Source organism: Perca fluviatilis, chromosome 10 (assembly GCF_010015445.1).
Source record: "Perca fluviatilis chromosome 10, GENO_Pfluv_1.0, whole genome shotgun sequence".
NCBI lineage: Eukaryota > Metazoa > Chordata > Actinopteri > Perciformes > Percidae > Perca > Perca fluviatilis.
In genome coordinates, this window is record NC_053121.1 from 39,482,868 (window position 1) to 39,501,880 (window position 19,013).

At 41.7% G+C, this 19,013-nt stretch overlaps 2 protein-coding genes across 5 annotated transcripts in view; both read left to right on the plus strand.

Moving 5' to 3' along the window:
• Positions 1 to 2,018: 2,018 nt before the first annotated feature.
• On the plus strand, positions 2,019 to 9,674 carry LOC120566852 (probable pancreatic secretory proteinase inhibitor). 4 transcript variants are annotated; one of them, XM_039813514.1, is made up of 4 exons: positions 2,019 to 2,322; positions 3,500 to 3,531; positions 5,849 to 5,985; positions 6,233 to 6,645. In XM_039813514.1, the coding sequence occupies exons 1-4, from the start codon at positions 2,271 to 2,273 to the stop codon at positions 6,243 to 6,245; spliced, it is 234 nt and encodes a 77-aa protein (XP_039669448.1). In that variant the 5' UTR covers positions 2,019 to 2,270; the 3' UTR covers positions 6,246 to 6,645. The 4 variants fall into 4 exon arrangements, with proteins under 4 accessions (XP_039669448.1, XP_039669447.1, XP_039669449.1 ...); XM_039813512.1 differs by lacking the exons at positions 5,849 to 5,985; positions 6,233 to 6,645 and adding exons at positions 6,844 to 6,956; positions 9,458 to 9,674 and having other exon boundaries at positions 2,025 to 2,322; XM_039813513.1 differs by lacking the exon at positions 6,233 to 6,645 and having other exon boundaries at positions 5,849 to 6,051.
• A 4,153-nt stretch (positions 9,675 to 13,827) lies between these two features.
• The window catches only part of rnf4 (ring finger protein 4), a 9,276-nt gene continuing 4,090 nt past the window's right edge, over positions 13,828 to 19,013 (plus strand). Inside the window, exons 1-5 of the mRNA XM_039813103.1 lie at positions 13,828 to 13,908; positions 14,101 to 14,249; positions 16,321 to 16,351; positions 16,642 to 16,816; positions 17,524 to 17,606. Coding sequence (XP_039669037.1) covers positions 13,843 to 13,908; positions 14,101 to 14,249; positions 16,321 to 16,351; positions 16,642 to 16,816; positions 17,524 to 17,606 — 504 coding nt within the window. The 5' untranslated portion in view covers positions 13,828 to 13,842. The remainder of the gene's footprint in view (positions 13,909 to 14,100; positions 14,250 to 16,320; positions 16,352 to 16,641; positions 16,817 to 17,523; positions 17,607 to 19,013) is intronic.

Sequence of the window (19,013 nt, forward strand, 5' to 3'; positions counted from 1 at the left end):
TATAATACTGTCAGGTGCACCCCTTTGGCTCAGTTTTTCAAATAGCTTATAATGATTGACTCTATCAAAGGCCTTGGAAGCATCAATAAACCCAACTAGCATAGATGAATTCTGCCTTATGTACCCCTGTGTTGCCTCCTTCAAGGCATAAATACACAAATCAGTAACAAGCTTAGCTTTAAAGCCAAATTGATTGTCAGTGGTACCAATATAAGGACATAGATGATCAAGCAGAATTCTTTCCAGTACTTTAGATATCACTCTGGCTAGGGCTATCGGCCTATAATTATCCAAACTCCCAACCTTGCCAGCTTTGTCCTTGATGACAGGCACAAGAGTAACAGACAACATAGATTCAGGTAGCATGCCATGGGTCATAAATCCAGAAAAGCAAATAGCAAGCAGTACTGCCACCTAGCAAACTTAAGGTGCTCTGCTGTAATGTGGTCTGGCCCTCTCGCTTTCTTATCTGATAACTGTGCTACGGCCTGGCAGACTTCACTGGAGGTGATTATCTCTGGATTACTGTTGACAATATTTGTCACATTGTAGGAGTCACTTTTAACACAGTTAAATAAGGCAGAATACTGTTGCCTCCACAGCTCAGCTATATTGGCAGCTCCAGACACCCCCTCTATAGCACACGGAAGCAATGTATTGGCCCTGTTTAGAGCTCTCACCTCCTTCCAGAAGCCAATAACATCCTTACCCAGACGTTTCTCAGCCATAGAGTTTGCTCTCATAGCCTGTTCATGTTTCCCAATGTAGCGGATGGCATATTTGAGTCTAGTGCTGGTACGCTGGTACAATACTTTGAACGTCAACAAAAAGTGCCATCACCCAACATCGCTTGGAGCACCTTTAAAGCTACAGCACCTTGTAAGCGTGCTTTATGAATGAAGTTTACTTCCACACCTGGCGGAGGTGTGCAGAGGAACTGGGAGCACTGGGAACACCTGGGGAAACTCTGCGTTAATATATAAACAGTTTCTGTTTAACACCCAGAGCTCTGTTTGTTAGTCTACTTCTGGTTTAACACTCATCATGTCTGTATCTGTAGAAAGTTAGAATATATTAGTTTTTTTAGAACCAGCCAATAGGATTACAGTAACGGTGTCTGTATATTTTAAACCAGAGGTCCTAGAGGAGAACTTTGGAGAATTTAGGAGAAACCTGCAGACACAAATATACAACGTGTTGCAAGATAATACATAAATACCATAGTAACCTCCAGATATAAAGAACTACAGCCATGTATAAATACCATAGTAACCTCCAGATAAAAAGAACTACAGCCATGTATAAATACCATAGTAACCTCCAGATATAAAGAACTACAGCCATGTATAAATACCATAATAACCTCCAGATATAAAGAACTACAGCCATGTATAAATACCATAGTAACCTCCAGATATAAATAACTACAGCCATGTATAAATACCATAGTAACCTCCAGATATAAAGAACTACAGCCATGTATAAATACCATAGTAACCTCCAGATATAAAGAACTACAGCCATGTATAAATACCATAGTAACCTCCAGATAAAAAGAACTACAGCCATGTATAAATACCATAGTAACCTCCAGATAAAAAGATCTACAGCCATGTATAAATACCATAGTAACCTCCAGATATAAAGAACTACAGCCATGTATAAATACCATAGTAACCTATATATATATATATATATATATATATATATATATATATATACATATATTGTAATATAATGTATTGTGTCTGTTTGTGTGAGCGTGTTGTGCTTCAGACTCGTGACTGACTTGTTTTTCCTCCGGACGGTTTCTCTCCGTCAGCAGAATGTTGATCCGGAGATTAGAGAGGAACAATAGAGAGGGGGGGGCCGTCACAACAACAACACAGACGCACACACACACACACAGACACACACACACACATACACACACAGACAAACACACACACTATACACACACAGACACACACACACACATACACACACAAACACACAACACACACACTATACACACACAGACACACACACAGACAGACACACACACACACACTCTATACACACAGACACACACCAGGCAGCCGTCACAACACCACAGCGAGCCCGTCCTCTATATGACAACAGCCAGCCGCCACCAAACATCACAACCACAGACGACCTGCACACAGACACACGGACCCAGCAGCCAATCAGACAGCAGGAAAACTTAGAGATTCAAACGACTGCAGCTTCTTTGTTTTTTGGTTAAATTTGACTTTCAGATTTCCATCAGGATGTTTGGCCGGACTCTTCTGCTCGTCAGTGTTGCCGTTTTCTTCTGTGCAGGTAAGACAGGTGTTTTCACCAGGGATGCACCGATTCAAGGATCCAGCTTCTGATTGGGCTGAATATTTGGGCATTTTCACGGGGTTGGGTTTCTGCTGAACCTAAGAGTTTGTTCCCAGGGAATCAAACCCTACGCTGTCACTCGGCGCGCTACGCTGGTCACCGTAGTGACGGCGCCGTTGATTACGGGAAGGTGTTTACGTAGGTGGAGCGTTCAATGCAGTAGGCTGTGAGAAAGTGGACATGGAACTGGTGAGCAGAAAAAGTTGTTGTTTGGCAGTACTTTCAGTCAAAAGAAGGCCATTCAAGTCCAGTTACATGTTCAATCTGTTCAATGCTGATTGGTCTGGTGGTGGCGAGGACCTTAAACTATACATAACATGGCCGCTGTTACAACATTTGGTAACGAAACATCTGAAAGAATACGAGTTGTGCATGAAGGAATCTCCAGACAGCAGCCAGAATGCAGCAACTTCAGGTACGGCAAAGGAAGGACAGTCACAGCTAAAAACTGGTGTTAACCAGACAGTGTCTCTCCCGGGCTGTCAGCTGTTCTCTCAGAGTCTCCCTACAGGGGGACCGAACGGCCGACTGCTGCTCGTTAGCTTACGTTAGTTTTCTAATTTCAACCCCCCCAACATGCCTTCATCATACCCTGGTTAGAGACCCAGCTGGCGCTATAGCAAGGTGCTTTCCTACGATGTGAATTCAACATTAAGTTGTTACATTTAACTATTGTAGAGGCTGTGGACGTTGTTTACTTCATTAATGTGTTTATTGTGTTCATGGACTGAGGACGAGGATTCGGTATTTGGCCTTACCCCAAAAATCTGGATTCAGTGCATCCCTAGTTTAATCAGAGTCAGGTGTAGTTCTGACGGGAGCAAAGCAGAAAGTAAGGTGAGGAAGTATGATAGCCCCAAAGAGGCAGGTTGGAGGGGTTCATGTCCCGTTAGAAGAGAAAAGGAAACAGAGAGTTTATTTAACTTTAGGAAACAAATGGAGCTACATCACGTTCTGCATCACGTGGTAATCTTCAGGAAGTGAAGTCACGTCTGATTTTAATGAGTCAGGTGTAAAAGGCTTAGAGTTAGAGTCCGGTGTAATGAGTTAGCGTTTGAATTATAGTCAGGTGTAAAGGACTGAAAACCTTAACATTGTAATGTCTCTGTTCCAGATGCGGAGGATAAATCCCGGCTCTACAGGAGGGTAAGAACTTCATTATTACCGTAACGTTTACATAACTAAACTCTTCTATAGTCTAATGTTAACATAACTAAACTCTTCTGTAGTCTAACGTTAACATAACTAAACTCTTCTGTAGTCTGTTAACATAACTAAATTCTTCTGTAGTCTAACGTTAACATAACTAAACTCTTTGTAGTCTAATGTTAACATAACTTAACTCTTCTGTAGTCTAATGTTAACATAACTTAACTCTTCTGTAGTCTAATGTTAACATAACTAAACTCTTCTGAAGTCTAATGTTAACGTAACTAAACTCTTCTGTAGTCTAACGTTAACATAACTAAACTCTTCTGTAGTCTAATGTTAACATAACTAAACTCTTCTGTAGTCTTAAGTTAACATAACTAAACTCTTCTGTAGTCTAATGTTAACATAACTAAACTCTTCTGTAGTCTAACGTTAACATAACTAAACTCTTCTGTAGTCTAACGTTAACATAACTAAACTCTTCTGTAGTCTAACGTTAACATAACTAAACTCTTCTGTAGTCTAACGTTAACATAACTAAACTCTTTGTAGTCTAACGTTAACATAACTAAACTCTTCTGTAGTCTAACGTTAACATAACTAAACTCTTTGTAGTCTAACGTTAACATAACTAAACTCTTTGTAGTCTAACGTTAACATAACTAAACTCTTTGTAGTCTAACGTTAACATAACTAAACTCTTTGTAGTCTAACGTTAACATAACTAAACTCTTCTGTAGTCTTAAGTTAACATAACTAAACTCTTCTGTAGTCTAATGTTAACATAACTAAACTCTTTGTAGTCTAACGTTAACATAACTAAACTCTTTGTAGTCTAACGTTAACATAACTAAACTCTTCTGTAGTCTAACGTTAACATAACTAAACTCTTCTGTAGTCTAACGTTAACATAACTAAACTCTTTGTAGTCTAACGTTAACATAACTAAACTCTTTGTAGTCTAACGTTAACATAACTAAACTCTTTTGTAGTCTAATGTTAACATAACTAAACTCTTCTGTAGTCTAACGTTAACATAACTAAACTCTTCTGTAGTCTAACGTTAACATAACTAAACTCTTTGTAGTCTAATGTTAACATAACTAAACTCTTCTGTAGTCTAACGTTAACATAACTAAACTCTTCTGTAGTCTAACGTTAACATAACTAAATTCTTCTGTAGTCTAACGTTAACATAACTAAACTCTTCTGTAGTCTAACGTTAACATAACTAAACTCTTCTGTAGTCTAATGTTAACATAACTAAACTCTTCTGTAGTCTAACGTTAACATAACTAAACTCTTCTGTAGTCTAATGTTAACATAACTAAACTCTTCTGTAGTCTAACGTTAACATAACTAAACTCTTCTGTAGTCTAACGTTAACATAACTAAATTCTTCTGTAGTCTAACGTTAACATAACTAAACTCTTCGTAGTCTAACGTTAACATAACTAAACTCTTCTGTTCTAATGTTAACATAACTAAACTCTTCTGTAGTCTAACGTTAACATAACTAAACTCTTCTGTAGTCTAATGTTAACATAACTAAACTCTTCTGTAGTCTAATGTTAACATAACTAAACTCTTCTGTAGTCTAACGTTAACATAACTAAACTCTTCTGTAGTCTAATGTTAACATAACTAAACTCTTCTGTAGTCTAACGTTAACATAACTAAACTCTTCTGTAGTCTAATGTTAACATAACTAAACTCTTCTGTAGTCTAACGTTAACATAACTAAACTCTTCTGTAGTTTCTTTAAGTGATGACGTGTCTGATGACCATCAGGTACTTGTCTGACGGTACCACCACTTCTTGATCAAACGTAGCGTACTGTCTCTCTGACCTGTCTGTCTCTCTGACCTGTCTGTCTGCAGCCCTCCTGTGTGGGGGCCAGTGTGTCTCAGGCGTGTCCTCTGACCTGTCTGTCTCTCTACCTGTCTGTCTACAGCCCTCCTGTGTGGGGACCAGTGTGACTCAGGCGTGTCCTCTGACCTGTCTGTCTCTCTACCTGTCTGTCTGTCTCTCTGACCTGTCTGTCTCTCTACCTGTCTGTCTGCAGCCCTCCTGTGTGGGGACCAGTGTGTCTCAGGTTTGTCTTCTGACCTGTCTGTCTCTCTACCTGTCTGTCTACAGCCCTCCTGTGTGGGGACCAGTGTGTCTCAGGCGTGGCCTCTGACCTGTCTGTCTCTCTACCTGTCTGTCTGTCTGTCTCTCTACCTGTCTGTCTGCAGCCCTCCTGTGTGGGGACCAATGTGTCTCAGGCGTGTCCTCTGACCTGTCTGTCTCTCTACCTGTCTGTCTGCAGCCCTCCTGTGTGGGGACCAGTGTGTCTCAGGCGTGTCCTCTGACCTGTCTGTCTCTCTACCTGTCTGTCTCTCTGACCTGTCTGTCTCTTTACCTGTCTGTCTGCAGCCCTCCTGTGTGGGGACCAGTGTGTCTCAGGTTTGTCTTCTGACCTGTCTGTCTCTCTACCTGTCTGTCTACAGCCCTCCTGTGTGGGGACCAGTGTGTCTCACGCGTGCCTCTGACCTGTCTGTCTCTCTACCTGTCTGTCTGTCTGTCTCTTTACCTGTCTGTCTGCAGCCCTCCTGTGTGGGAACAATGTGTCTCTGTATGCGTCTCTGACCTGTCTGTCTCTCTTTTACCTGTCTGTCTGCAGCCCTCCTGTGTGGGGACCAGTGTGTCTCAGGCGTGTCCTCTGACCTGTCTGTCTCTCTACCTGTCTGTCTCTCTGACCTGTCTGTCTCTTTACCTGTCTGTCTGCAGCCCTCCTGTGTGGGGACCAGTGTGTCTCAGGCGTGTCCTCTGACCTGTCTGTCTCTCTACCTGTCTGTCTCTCTGACCTGTCTGTCTCTTTACCTGTCTGTCTGCAGCCCTCCTGTGTGGGGACCAGTGTGTCTCAGGCGTGTCCTCTGACCTGTCTGTCTCTCTACCTGTCTGTCTCTCTGACCTGTCTGTCTCTTTACCTGTCTGTCTGCAGCCCTCCTGTGTGGGGACCAGTGTGTCTCAGGCGTGTCCTCTGACCTGTCTGTCTCTCTACCTGTCTGTCTCTCTGACCTGTCTGTCTCTTTACCTGTCTGTGTGCGCCCTCCTGTGTGGGGACCAGTGTGTCTTGTACGTGTCCTCTGACCTGTCTGTCTCTCTACCTGTCTGTCTCTCTGACCTGTCTGTCTCTTTACCTGTCTGTCTGCAGCCCTCCTGTGTGGGGACCAGTGTGTCTCAGGCGTGTCCTCTGACCTGTCTGTCTCTCTACCTGTCTGTCTCTCTGACCTGTCTGTCTCTTTACCTGTCTGTCTGCAGCCCTCCTGTGTGGGGACCAGTGTGTCTCAGGCGTGTCCTCTGAACTTCTCTCCAGTATGCGGCAGCGATGGCGCCACCTACGCCAACGAGTGCTCTCTGTGTGTCCACAGGCTGTGAGTCTTTATATATACAATATATACATATAATATATACAATATATACATATATACAGGCTGTGAGTCTTTAAATATACAATATATACATATAATATATACAATATATATATATACAGGCTGTGAGTCTTTACATATACAATATATACTTATATACAGGCTGTGAGTCTTTACATATACAATATATACATATAATATATACAATATTTATATACATATAATATATACATATAATACTATATATATACATATATACAGGCTAAGTCTTTACATATACAATATATACAGTACATACATATAATATATACAGGCTGTGAGTCTTTACCTTCGTTACTCTACTTCAAAACCAACAATACTACAACAATACTACAACTATACTGATTAATTCTTATACTGACTAAAATACCCACGAAGCATTCGTACAAACAGATGGGAAAGTTCTCCAGGACATGATGGGGTGAAAGTCTTGTGTTTTCTCCTTAACTTCTTCAGGACATGAACACCTGTTTCCTGGGTGAAAGTCTTGTGTTTTCTCCTTAACTTCTTCAGGACATGAACACCTGTTTCCTGGGTGAAAGTCTTGTGTTTTCTCCTTAACTTCTTCAGGACATGAACACCTGTTTCCTGGGTGAAAGTCTTGTGTTTTCTCCTTAACTTCTTCAGGACAGAACACCTGTTTCCTGGGTGAAAGTCTTGTGTTTTCTCCTTAACTTCTTCAGGACATGAACACCTGTTTCCTGGGTGAAAGTCTTGTGTTTTCTCCTTAACTTCTTCAGGACATGAACACCTGTTTCCTGGGTGAAAGTCTTGTGTTTTCTCCTTAACTTCTTCAGGACATGAACACCTGTTTCCTGGGTGAAAGTCTTGTGTTTTCTCCTTAACTTCTTCAGGACATGAACACCTGTTTCCTGGGTGAAAGTCTTGTGTTTTTCTCCTTAACTTCTTCAGGACATGAACACCTGTTTCCTGGGTGAAAGTCTTGTGTTTTCTCCTTAACTTCTTCAGGACATGAACACCTGTTTCCTGGGTGAAAGTCTTGTGTTTTCTCCTTAACTTCTTCAGGACATGAACACCTGTTTCCTGGGTGAAAGTCTTGTGTTTTCTCCTTAACTTCTTCAGGACATGAACACCTGTTTCCTGGGTGAAAGTCTTGTGTTTTCTCCTTAACTTCTTCAGGACATGAACACCTGTTTCCTGGGTGAAAGTCTTGTGTTTTCTCCTTAACTTCTTCAGGACATGAACACCTGTTTCCTGGGTGAAAGTCTTGTGTTTTCCCAACTTACAAACACTGTTTGGTAACTTGTGTTTCTAACCAACATACATTTCCTAAAAAAACACCTGTTGAAAGTTTGTGTTTTCTCCTTAACTTCTTCAGACATGAACACCTGTTTCCTGGGTGAAAGTCTTGTGTTTTCTCCTTAACTTCTTCAGGACATGAACACCTGTTTCCTGGGTGAAAGTCTTGTGTTTTCTCCTTAACTTCTTCAGGACATGAACACCTGTTTCCTCGGGTGAAAGTCTTGTGTTTTCTCCTTAACTTCTTCAGGACATGGACACCTGTTTCCTGGGTGAAAGTCTTGTGTTTTCTCCTTAACTTCTTCAGGACATGAACGCCTGTTTCCTGGGTGAAAGTCTGTGTTTTCTCCTTAACTTCTTCAGGACACGAACACCTGTTTCCTGGGTGAACGTCTTGTGTTTTCTCCTTAACTTCTTCAGGACATGAACACCTGTTTCCTGGGTGAAAGTCTTGTGTTTTCTCCTTAACTTCTTCAGGACATGAACACCTGTTTCCTGGGTGAAAGTCTTGTGTTTTCTCCTTAACTTCTTCAGGACATGAACACCTGTTTCCTGGGTGAAAGTCTTGTGTTTTCTCCTTAACTTCTTCAGGACATGAACACCTGTTTCCTGGGTGAAAGTCTTGTGTTTTCTCCTTAACTTCTTCAGGACATGAACACCTGTTTCCTGGGTGAAAGTCTTGTGTTTTCTCCTTAACTTCTTCAGGACATGAACACCTGTTTCCTGGGTGAAAGTCTTGTGTTTTCTCCTTAACTTCTTCAGGACATGAACACCTGTTTCCTGGGTGAAAGTCTTGTGTTTTCTCCTTAACTTCTTCCAGGACATGGACGCCTGTTTCCTGGGTGAAAGTCTTGTGTTTTCTCCTTAACTTCTTCCAGGACATGGACGCCTGTTTCCTGGGTGAAAGTCTTGTGTTTTCTCCTTAACTTCTTCAGGACATGAACACCTGTTTCCTGGGTGAAAGTCTTGTGTTTTCTCCTTAACTTCTTCAGGACATGAACACCTGTTTCCTGGGTGAAAGTCTTGTGTTTTCTCCTTAACTTCTTCAGGACATGAACACCTGTTTCCTGGGTGAAAGTCTTGTGTTTTCTCCTTAACTTCTTCAGGACATGAACACCTGTTTCCTGGGTGAAAGTCTTGTGTTTTCAGACAGTTTGTATCAGAAATGTTATATTAACGTTTGACTTTTGTGTGTTTCTGTTCAGGGAGAAAAATGCCGACATCCTGATCGTGCGGGACGGACCCTGCTGAAGATGACATCACCGCTGTCCTCCCAAACCGATGATATCATCACGTGTATATTTAGATAGTTAGCATGTAGCTGTTAGTGTGTAACACAGTTGCTGTGTTTTATATTTTCATATCTCTGTAAAGACGTTCATAAATCTTCTTTCAACATTAAAGAGTTCCCTTTCTCTCCGAGTTCAGTTTCGTCACTTTTTAACAAGAATCTGTGATTAAGAGTTGGGGAATTATGTTATTAATTATATAATTATTTAGTAAAATGTACATCCAGCCAAAGTATTTCTATTCCTTCCAGATGTTTCCCATACAGGCTGAGCATGAACGTTGATCTGAAAGCTGCCCACCGTTTATTAACCCAAAGATAACAGAATCTAGAACTAAATCAAAACGTAACTGAAGTACTAAACAGAACGTACAACTGTCCTAACAAACAGGAAACAACAGATATACTGATATATATATATATATATACTGATCAGACTATGTATGGAACCATTTCAACAAGTCGTGGGTAGTGATGTGTGTTGGCGTTGTCGAGTGCATTAAGTGCGGCACGCTGCTCGCCTGTGACAGCAAAAACACGGAGACGATGACCAGACACATGAAGCAGGCTCGCCATGGCAGAACAGATGATAGTCAGCCTTCAGTGTCCTCTTTTGTTACGTCTCCAAGCGTACTCCTTCTAAACTGATTTCTGCAGTTCAAATCACTCTTTGTTGTAGTTGAGAACGTCAGTTATAACGGCCCACAGATTAAAACATTGTCGGGTTCAAATCAGGCTCATAATTCCAGTTAATGTGTCGGGCCGGGATCGGACACAACGTGCACAGGCTCGGGTGGGGTCGGCCTTGAGTTTTTGGGCCCAATCTAAGCTTTATTCCACATGAAGAGAGACTCAGTGGTGACTTAATCCAGAGCAGAGAGACTCAGAGCTGGAGCTGAGACAAAGTACACCTTTTACTTTAATAACTTTATAGTTATCGGTCAGATAAAACACAGATAACGTCCCGATAATCATCCAGGGCTGAAAGTATAAACCAGGATGCAGCAGGACGTAGCAGAGTCACTGCAGAGCGTAGCAGGGCGTAGCAGGACGTAGAAGGGCGTAGCAGGACGTAGAAGGGTGTAGCAGGGCGTAGCAGAGTCACTGCAGAGCGTAGCAGGGCGTAGCAGGACGTAGAAAGGCGTAGCAGGACGTAGAAGGGTGTAGCAGGGCATAGCAGGGCACTGCATAGCGTAGCAGGGCGTAGCAGGACGTAGAAGGGTGTAGCAGGGTGTAGCAGGACGTAGCAGGGCATAGCAGGACGTAGAAGGGTGTAGCAGGGCGCAGCAGGGCACTGCAGAGCGTAGCAGGGCGTAGCAGGATGCAGCAGGGTGTAGCAAGGCACTGCAGGATGTAGCAGGGTGTAGCAGGATGCAGCAGGGTGTAGCAAGGCACTGCAGGACGTAGCAGGATGCAGCAGGGCGTAGCAAGGCACTGCTGGATGTAGCAGGGCGTAGCAGGATGCAGCAGGGTGTAGCAAGGCACTGCAGGACGTAGCAGGATGCAGCAGGGCGTAGCAAGGCACTGCTGGATGTAGCAGGGCGTAGCAGGATGCAGCAGGGCGTAGCAGAGTGTAGCAGGGCGTAGTAGAGCGTAGCAGGACCGTAGCAGGGCGTAGCAGGGCATAGCAGGGTGTGCAGCAGGACCATGGCGATAGCTGCAACTATGATTTAGGGGCCACCCTAATCCAAGGAAACATGCTGGGTGATAAACCATAAGGACTCTGGGGAGTAAGCTCCCAGAGCTAGGTCAGTAACAAGACTTTCTGGGACATGGAAACACACAGATGGAAAGAGAGAGAGAGGAGAGAGAAGAGAGGAGCTCAGTGGGTTAGAATTTAATGAACTAAAAGATTAAAACTCTACACAACATGCATTACAGACATTAGATGATGAAGTCTAGCTGTGTGCTGAGATATGAACCAGACATTAGATTATATAGTGTAGCTGTGTGCTGAGATATAAACCAGACATTAGATTATATAGTGTAGCTGTGTGCTGAGATATGAACCAGACATTAGATTATATAGTGTAGCTGTGTGCTGAGATATGAACCAGACATTAGATTATATAGTGTAGCTGTGTGCTGAGATATAAACCAGACATTAGATTATATAGTGTAGCTGTGTGCTGAGATATAAACCAGACATTAGATTATATAGTGTAGCTTTGTGCTGAGATATAAACCAGACATTAGATTATATAGTGTAGCTTTGTGCTGAGATATAAACCAGACATTAGATTATATAGTGTAGCTGTGTGCTGAGATATGAACCAGACATTAGATTATATAGTGTAGCTGTGTGCTGAGATATAAACCAGACATTAGATTATATAGTGTAGCTGTGTGCTGAGATATAAACCAGACATTAGATTATATAGTGTAGCTGTGTGCTGAGATATGAACCAGACATTAGATTATATAGTGTAGCTGTGTGCTGAGATATAAACCAGACATTAGATTATATAGTGTAGCTGTGTGCTGAGATATGAACCAGACATTAGATTATATAGTGTAGCTGTGTGCTGAGATATAAACCAGACATTAGATTATATAGTGTAGCTGTGTGCTGAGATATAAACCAGACATTAGATTATATAGTGTAGCTGTGTGCTGAGATATAAACCAGACATTAGATTATATAGTGTAGCTGTGTGCTGAGATATAAACCAGACATTAGATTATATAGTGTAGCTGTGTGCTGAGATATAAACCAGACATTAGATTATATAGTGTAGCTGTGTGCTGAGATATGAACCAGACATTAGATTATATAGTGTAGCTGTGTGCTGAGATATAAACCAGACATTAGATTATATAGTGTAGCTGTGTGCTGAGATATAAACCAGATATTAGATTATATAGTGTAGCTGTGTGCTGAGATATGAACCAGACATTAGATTATATAGTGTAGCTGTGTGCTGAGATATAAACCAGACATTAGATTATATAGTGTAGCTGTGTGCTGAGATATAAACCAGACATTAGATTATATAGTGTAGCTGTGTGCTGAGATATGAACCAGACATTAGATTATATAGTGTAGCTGTGTGCTGAGATATAAACCAGACATTAGATTATATAGTGTAGCTGTGTGCTGAGATATAAACCAGACAGAAGTTACCCTTTATCAAACATCTTATCTGATAATGGGGAGGTTTCTGTAATTTAATAAAAGTAATTTCAGGCCAACTTTAACAGAATAACAGTGTGATGTTTATTGTTATATAAATATATTATAATTAATAAATATAATTAATAACATCACAGAAGAGTTTAGGAACAGCTATCCATAGCTTAGATACAGATCATTCATCAATGATTATTGAAATTAAACATTTACTATTGCATTTCAGGAACCTTGGTATCACTATTCAGTTGTGTTGGGTTCCAGCTCATATAGGTCTTACAGGAAACGAAGAGGCTGATACAATTGCGAAAAAGATGCTGAAAAACAAATGTATAATGTTCCACTGGGGAAGGGTGAAGCCAAATCCATAATTAAGTCTGAAAATATGCAAAGATGGCAAACTGAGTGGGAGGCAGAGTTTAATGCTAGACACTACCATAAAATACAGAAGACTGTAACCGGGAAAAGGGTTACTGCTGAGTTTACACAGAAGGGAAGAAGTGGTCTATATACCAGACTTAGATTAGGTCACACAGGACTGAATGCTACCTTACATATAGTAGGTACTGGTACTGGCTTATGCATAGAATGCCAAGACAAAGAAGATGTAGAAAATTTACTTTTTGTATGTGAGAAATATAATTATAATAGAATAAACTGGCAGGAAATGGAAGAAGAGAACTCAATACATGATATACTTGAAGAACAGGGTATGACAAGGGAGAGACCTGAAGCTTTATTTATTTTTCTTCTTAATACTGGTTTAATGAAAAGAATATAAGTTTATATATATATATATATATATATATATATATGTTATTTTATTTTATTTATTTGTGTTTTGTTTTGAAGTAATTCAAGCCTAGACTCTATGAAGTATATATGGTATTACACACTCCTGTACAGCTGGTGGCGGTATAATACAAAAGTAGTAATCTGCCAAAAAGAAGTAGAAGAAGAAGAAGAAGCAGAAGAGAAGAAGAAGAAGTAGAAGAAGAAGAAGAAGAAGAAGAAGAAGAAGAAGAAGAAGAAGAAGAAGAAGAAGAAGAAGAAGAAGAAGAGTTTAGGAAACATGACGTGTTTTTTTGTTTTTTTTGCTTTCAAAAAACTTTATTATTCCAGTACAGAAACATACAAACATTGAAGACATTAACTGCACACATACAAACAAAATGGAGTTTACATCAAAGAGGCTGAAAGGCATCGTAGATGTTCAGAGTCCGGATGGCTACTTACACGTCAGTCCTTTTAAAGTTTCAAAATATATTTTCATGTCATTTTTAAATTGGTGAATATTTGGTTTGCTTTTAGACCATTTACAAAATCAAAAGATTTAAAATGAAAATATGGCATTTATTCGAATCATTTCCTTCATAGTAAAAAATAATGTCACTACTTTGTAATTTTACATGACGTGTTTTATTCCTCAGGAAGGCAATGAGATGGACAAAGATGTTGTTTATTTTGTTATTGGGGAAATTCCACATTCACAAGAAGAACTGGGCCGACTCAGACCTGAACGCTTCTTTCAAGAACTGAACCAATACGGAAACACCATACGAGACATTCAGAATAAGAAGTATGTTTGAAACATTTCTCATGTACCGGTGGTACTTTTGACTTAATATGTACTGCACTTTTCTTTTCTACTTTTTTATTTCTTTTCTACATATATTTTTCTTTGTATATGCACCTCTGGTATTGACTATTTGTATTTGTACATACTGGCGATGTACCTATGTTCTTTACTACCGTAAATAAAAATAAAAAAAAATCTGCACTTCTCACTGTGAACCAGCAGGGGGCGGGAACAATGATAAACTCTGCCTACAGCTTCCGGTACAGAAGAGAGGAGAAGAAGAAGAAGGAAGCCGGCGGTACAAGCTAACATTAGAAGCTAACATTAGCAGCAGTAGAAGCTAACATTAGCAACGGTAGAAGCTAGCATTAGCAGTAGCTGCTCGGCGGCGATAAATCCGTTTATTCTGATATTTAAATGTTTAAATGTGTGACCGTTAGTGCGGCTAACGGCTAACGGCTAACAGGAGAGGAAGCACGGCGACGGTGAGACTCTGTTGTTAACGTTACAGGTGTTGTGTTAAAATCGGTTTCGATCTAAACTCTTCCCCACTAAACTCAACGTTCATATAATAACGTTACACCCAGAAACCCAACGTAACGTTTCCTCCAACATGAACTCAACCAGAGGCGGTTTACATAGAACATTTTTGGGAAAACTTAACATACATTATTTTATTTCCACCAGAGACAGAAAACGCTTTTCGAAAGGGAACCGATTTGAACACAACACCGCTAAAGCCGGCTGCTAGCTACCTGCTAACGGCTAACTAAACAGTCTCTGGGTCAGAATTATTTAAAGGTAACTTTCACCCTGGACTCTCTGTCTCCATGTTTGTGTGTCTGAGTGTCTGATGGAACAACAATCTGTGAAACTGGTCCAGTATTAAACCAGAACCGAGCTGTAATGTAACCCTACAGGACTAATGTTCAGCAGCAGTTAGAGTCACTAAACGTTCTGCTGTTGCTGCTGACAGACTCAGATTATTATTCTAAGTGTCTGACAACATTATGGGATGGATCCCTACAAAGATAGACCTTTTAGTTAAAGAGTAAGATCCTTTTAGTTTAACATGAAACAGCCCCGAAATCACCATCACCAAACTCCACCAGACTCCATGTAAATAATCAGGACTTTTAGCGTGTATAGAGCCAGCATATCTCCACCAGACTCCATGTAAATAATCAGGACTTTTAGCGTATATAGAGCCAGCATATCTCCACCAGACTCCATGTAAATAATCAGGACTTTTAGCGTGTATAGAGCCAGCATATCTCCACCAGACTCCATGTAAATAATCAGGACTTTTAGCGTGTATAGAGCCAGCATATGTCCACCAGACTCCATGTAAATAATCAGGACTTTTAGCGTGTATAGAGCCAGCATATCTCCACCAGACTCCATGTAAATAATCAGGACTTTTAGCGTATATAGAGCCAGCATATGTCCACCAGACTCCATGTAAATAATCAGGACTTTTAGCGTGTATAGAGCCAGCATATCTCCACCAGACTCCATGTAAATAATCAGGACTTTTAGCGTGTATAGAGCCAGCATATCTCCACCAGACTCCATGTAAATAATCAGGACTTTTAGCGTGTATAGAGCCAGCATATCTCCACCAGACTCCATGTAAATAATCAGGACTTTTAGCATGTATAGAGCCAGCATATCTCCACATGTAAATGGGTGAATTAAGGGTTTATTTCAACCAAACCAGAGTGGTGATTGTTGGAACAGTGGAAAGATGAACCAAGACGGCTTTTGGTAGTTTTATTTAGTTTCTGTCCACTTTGAATGAAGTGTGTTTTACGATGATAAAAGTCCTGATTATTTACATGGAGTCTGGTGGAGTTTGGTGATGGTGATGTCAGGGCTGTTTTTATGCTTTAAAAAGCCACAGTTTAATTTAGCTTTTCTGTAGAAACTGTTCTGTGGTATTCAAATACTAGATAGAAACATAGTGTCAGTATCCATATTTGATGCTAACAGAACAGTCAGTGTGTGTGTGTGTAACTCTGTGTTTCTCTGATGCTAACAGTTGATGCTAACTGTGTTTCTCTCTCTGCAGACTTGTCAGTGTCTCTGATATGAGCAGCTCTGTAAGTTCTCTTCTTCTCTCAGATCAGACACAAACATTACAAGTGAAAAGAGGATCTGAGATCAGTCCTCCTATCACAGAGAGACAGGGCATATTAAGCCCCGCCCCCACTGGGGAGGGGGCATCTCTCCGTTGACTTGTATTGTGTGAAGGTTACTCCTCTTTATTCCATCTCTTAGCTAACAACAGAAACATGTCTAAAAGTGTGTGTGTGTGTGTGTGTGTGTGTGTGTGTGTGTGTGTGTGTGTGTGTGTGTGTGTGTGTGTGTGTGTGTGTGTGTGTGTCTTCAGGTTCAGAGGAAGAGGAGGAGCACAGGAAGTCCTCGGGTTTCCAGCACCAAGACCAGCAGAGCTAACGCTAGCAGGACGACTAGCCGGACAGCTAGCAGGGCGGCTAGCAGGGCGGCTTGTGTTAGCGGGACGTCCGATGCTGACCCCACCCATGTGATGGACCACCCCGAGGACAGTCAGTACACATCAGTAGTATCAGAATCTTTCAGGTGAATTCTGCCAGGCTCCATCTCCAGCGCTACGGTTTGAGTTTTGAGCCCAAAGTGATCTCAGTTTCACCAGGGGTGCCCTGAGTCCAGGACCCAGCTTCTGATTGGGCTGAATATTTGGGCTTTTTGACTGGGTTCTGGTTTCTGCTGAACCAGTTAGTTCCCAGGGAACCGAACCCTACGCTTACACTGCGCGCGCTACGCTGGTCACCGTAGTGACGGCGCCGTTGATGACAGGAAGGTGTTTACGTAGGTGGAGCGTTAATGCAGCAGGCTGAGAGGAAGAGGACATGGATCTGGTGAGAAGAACAAGTGTAGTTTGGCAGAACTTTCAGTCAAAAGAAGGCCATTCAAGTCCAGCTCCATGTTCACTCTGCTCAATGCTGATTGGTCTGGTGGTGGCGAGGACCCTAAACTATACACAACATGGCCGCTGTTACCACCAGAGCAGGGGGAATGAGAGGGGCAGGGGGAATGAGAGGAGCAGGGGGAATGAGAGGAGCAGGGGGAATGAGAGGGGGAAACGTAGCAGAAGATATTCCTTGTTATACCAAAACGTAGCGGTGGAGATGTAGCCTCAGTGTTGAACCGTGTTACCATGACAACAGTCCCCCCCCCACCCCACCCCCTTCTTATTTTGTGTGTGTGTGTGTGTGTGTGTGTGTGTGTTCAGGTGTGGAGGAGGTGGTGGATCTGACCTGTGAGGGATCAGAAGCTGCTGCTGTGGTCGACCTGACCAACAACGACTCTGTGCTGGTGACTACACAAACACACACACACACACAGACACACACACACACACACACACACACACACACACACACACACACACACACACACACACACACACACACACACACACACAGACACACTACACACACACTCACATACATGACCTATAGACGGTATATATTACCCCCATGGTTCCCCCTATAGATGGTATATATTACCCCCATGGTTCCACCTATAGACGGTATATATTACCCCCACGGTTCCACCTATAGATGGTATATATTACCCCCATGGTTCCACCTATAGATGAGTATATTACCCCCATGGTTCCACCTATAGACGGTATATATCACCCCATGGTTCCCCTATAGATGGTATATATTACCCCCATGGTTCCCCCTATAGACGGTATATATTACCCCCATGGTTCCACCTATAGATGGTATATATTACCCCCATGGTTCCACCTATAGACGGTATATATTACCCCCATGGTTCCCCCTATAGATGGTATATATTACCCCCATGGTTCCACCTATAGACGGTATATATTACCCCCATGGTTCCACCTATAGACGGTATATATTACCCCCATGGTTCCACCTATAGATGGTATATATTACCCCCATGGTTCCACCTATAGACGGTATATATTACCCCCATGGTTCCCCCTATAGATGGTATATATTACCCCCATGGTTCCACCTATAGATGGTATATATTACCCCCATGGTTCCACCTATAGACGGTATATATTTTACCCCCATGGTTCCCCTATAGATGGTATATATTACCCCCATGGTTCCACCTATAGATGGTATATATTACCCCCATGGTTCCACCTATAGACGGTATATATTACCCCCATGGTTCCCCCTATAGATGGTATATATTACCCCCATGGTTCCACCTATAGATGGTATATATTACCCCCATGGTTCCCCCATAGATGGTATATATTACCCCCATGGTTCCACCTATAGATGGTATATATTACCCCATGGTTCCACCTATAGATGGTATATATTACCCCCATGGTTCCACCTATAGACGGTATATATTACCCCCATGGTTCCCCCATAGATGGTATATATTACCCCACGGTTCCCCTATAGATGGTATATATTACCCCATGGTTCCACCTATAGACGGTATATAATACCCCACGGTTCCCCTATAGATGGTATATATTAACCCACGGTTCCCTATAGATGGTATATATTACCTTCGGTTCCACCTATAGATGGTATATATTACCCCACGGTTCCCCTATAGATGGTATATATTACCCCCGGTTCCCCTATAGATGGTATATATTACCCCCACGGTTCCACCTATAGATGGTATATATTACCCCCACGGTTCCACCTATAGATGGTATATATTACCCCCATGGTTCCACCTATAGATGGTATATATTACCCCCATGGT

Excerpts from the sequence above, each read along its gene's own strand:
- LOC120566852 (XM_039813512.1), top strand. The coding sequence starts at position 2,271 with ATGTTTGGCCGGACTCTTCTGCTCGTCAGTGTTGCCGTTTTCTTCTGT. Across the intron at positions 2,323-3,499 it reads TGCCGTTTTCTTCTGTGCAG|ATGCGGAGGATAAATCCCGG; the intron begins GTAAGACAGGTG and ends TCTCTGTTCCAG. Across the intron at positions 6,957-9,457 it reads TCTCTGTGTGTCCACAGGCT|GGAGAAAAATGCCGACATCC; the intron begins GTGAGTCTTTAT and ends GTTTCTGTTCAG.